At 59.0% G+C, this 2315-nt stretch overlaps 1 protein-coding gene across 1 annotated transcript in view; it reads right to left on the bottom strand.

Moving 5' to 3' along the window:
• Nucleotides 1-346: 346 nt before the first annotated feature.
• The window catches only part of DENND4B (DENN domain containing 4B), a 13689-nt gene continuing 11720 nt past the window's right edge, over nucleotides 347-2315 (bottom strand). Inside the window, exons 24-27 of the mRNA XM_039849820.1 lie at nucleotides 1778-1895; nucleotides 1521-1686; nucleotides 1368-1432; nucleotides 347-1269 (exon numbers count right to left, since the gene is read on the bottom strand). Coding sequence (XP_039705754.1) covers nucleotides 1124-1269; nucleotides 1368-1432; nucleotides 1521-1686; nucleotides 1778-1895 — 495 coding nt within the window. The 3' untranslated portion in view covers nucleotides 347-1123. The remainder of the gene's footprint in view (nucleotides 1270-1367; nucleotides 1433-1520; nucleotides 1687-1777; nucleotides 1896-2315) is intronic.

Here is a 2315-nt window from a genome sequence, read left to right as displayed (position 1 = left end):
GAAGTTGGGAGGGGGAAGCCGAGGGAGAGTAAAGATGGCAGGGATGAGCTCAGGGCCCCCAGAGAATGGAGCCTTTGTGTGGGGCGCAGATGAGGGACAAGGGGGTGATTGTGTGGGAGGGCCGGAAGTGCCACACAGACTGGCACCACCATAGCCAGCACCGGATTCACCCCTCTCCTGCTCCGAGGACTCCCTGTGCCTCAAGGGCCCAGCCGCAGACCTGGTCAGAGGAAGCGGGATGCGCCTGAAGGCGGCAAGGGTTCCAAAGGTGGGAGGCAGGTCGTGTGGCCAGAGCAAGAAGCGGCATCCCCACCACTGTCCCAGACCCAAGAAATGGAGGCAGAAGGAAAAAGACAGAAACAGCTTCTATTATATTTACATCCAACAAAACTTCGCGTTGACCAACCCTTATTGCACAGTCAGGGCCCTGGGAGGGTGAGGCGTTCCCCAAGCAGAAGTGGACGGGAGGGTTAGCACTAGAGGGGGCGCCAGTTCTTCCGAAGGGGAGCCTGGGACTCCTCTAGCTCCCACCTCCTGACTTTCAAGGACCTAGAAACCGCTGGACCACGGCGCCCTGTTGACCTTCTCTTTCTCTCATCCATAAGAACGTCATAAGCAAGGGGGCTGTGGCTCCAGAATAAATAAAATATAAACACTAAGGTAGAAAGGCATGGAGAGCCTTGGCCTCCTTCGGCAATTCTAGGGACCGTCCTCCGTGGGGAATGACGTCCCTCCCTCCCATTCGGGGCACAGGCTCGGTAGCTCTGTATCTTTCCGGTTGTTTTTTAAAACAAAAACTTATAAAACCCAGGGCAGTGAAGGTCTGTGGGTCCCCTGGCGGGGCGTCCCCGATGTGGGACGGGGAGGAACAGAGCCGGGCCAGCTGCTCCCCGGCCACCTCTAATGTCAGCATGAGCATGTTGGGCGGGCTGGACACAGGGAATTGCGACCTTTGGTAATAGTGGGTCCCTATTCCTAATGCCCCCACTCGGAGCCTACGGCTGGATGTGCTTCCCAGCCCATCCCCAATTCCTGTAGGAAAGGGATGGGGAAGCAGCTTATCTCCAGAATCCTTCCTCCCTCGCCTCCCCACCCCAGGCTGGAGAGCAAAGCTTCAGGGTCCCTAGCATTCCAGAGGAGCTCCAAAATATTTTCGGCAATTGATGGCCTTTGGGGTGGGCATCTGTGCCCGCCGCTGCCTCAGCTCTTCCTTGCCCATGCTGTTGGCCAGCTTGTTAAAGGCAGCCTTGTACTTCTTGTCGAACTCGCCTGGGGAAGTGGGGGAGGGAGGTCAGTCTATAAGGATTCCCACCTCCCACACCTGGCCCCAGATCCCTCAACTCCTCCGCCCCCTGCCTGGCCCTCACCTATGTCCCTGTGGTCCTTGCCCATCGCAGCCATTGTCAGGAACAAGATCTCACGGTAGATGCCCCTAGAGTGCATGCAGAAGGGCATGAGTGAGAAGAAGGGGGTGCAGAGCCCGGCACAGGCCAGCAACCGCCCAGATGGGAGTCCCATACCTCTGCAGGTGCAGGCCAGTGGGAGGGGGCCCTAGCGTCTCCAGCAGGAGCCCTACGGCCTTGTGCACCTCATTGAGACCGACATAGCGCAGCACCGACTCCAGCAAATCCAGGCTCAGGGATGCAGGTACTGGGCCTGGCCATGCCACCCGCTGGGGGATCTGGCCTGGGTGGAAGAAAGGAAGGTGGCCAGGGTTTCTGAGTCCTCTGGGCATGGGTCCCACCCCTTCCCACCCCAGGCCAAATACCAGACTCACTGTGGACCCTCCAGAGCACATAGAGAGGGGGGCAGCTGTTGGGGTCAGGGGTCAGGACATCCCACAGCAGCCGCACCTGCACACACGCTGGGTTGGGCATCAGCCAAGGAGATGGGGCCTGCGGGGAGCCAAGGAAAGGAGACAGGCTCACAGAGAACAGGACATGGACAGGCGATGTTCCGAGGGACAGAGGGACATCACAGGACATGGCCAAAGAGAAGCGGGAAAGGGACTCATGCCCCACGAGAGCACAAGCTCTTAGAGAGCGAGGACTGTGTTTTGTAATCCGCTGCATTCCTAGCAGCGAAACGCTGTGCCTGGAGCAGACAGACCAACGCCGACCAGTCCCTGTCCAGGTTCCGGGTGCTGCACAGGGCGTCCAGCGGCAGCCCTGCCAGGGGAACCCTCGTGCCATTTTATAGATGAGAAGATCGAGGCTCAGGAGTGAAGAGAAAGAGCCGGAAACCAGACCCGGAACACCGGACTCTCAAACCTGTGCTCTCTCGCCGTGACGAGGACATAGAGGACTGAGAGACAG

This window comes from Pteropus medius, unplaced genomic scaffold (genome assembly GCF_902729225.1).
Source record: "Pteropus medius unplaced genomic scaffold, Ma_sr-lr_union100, whole genome shotgun sequence".
Lineage (NCBI taxonomy): Eukaryota > Metazoa > Chordata > Mammalia > Chiroptera > Pteropodidae > Pteropus > Pteropus medius.
This window is presented reverse-complemented; position numbering and strand designations above follow the sequence as displayed.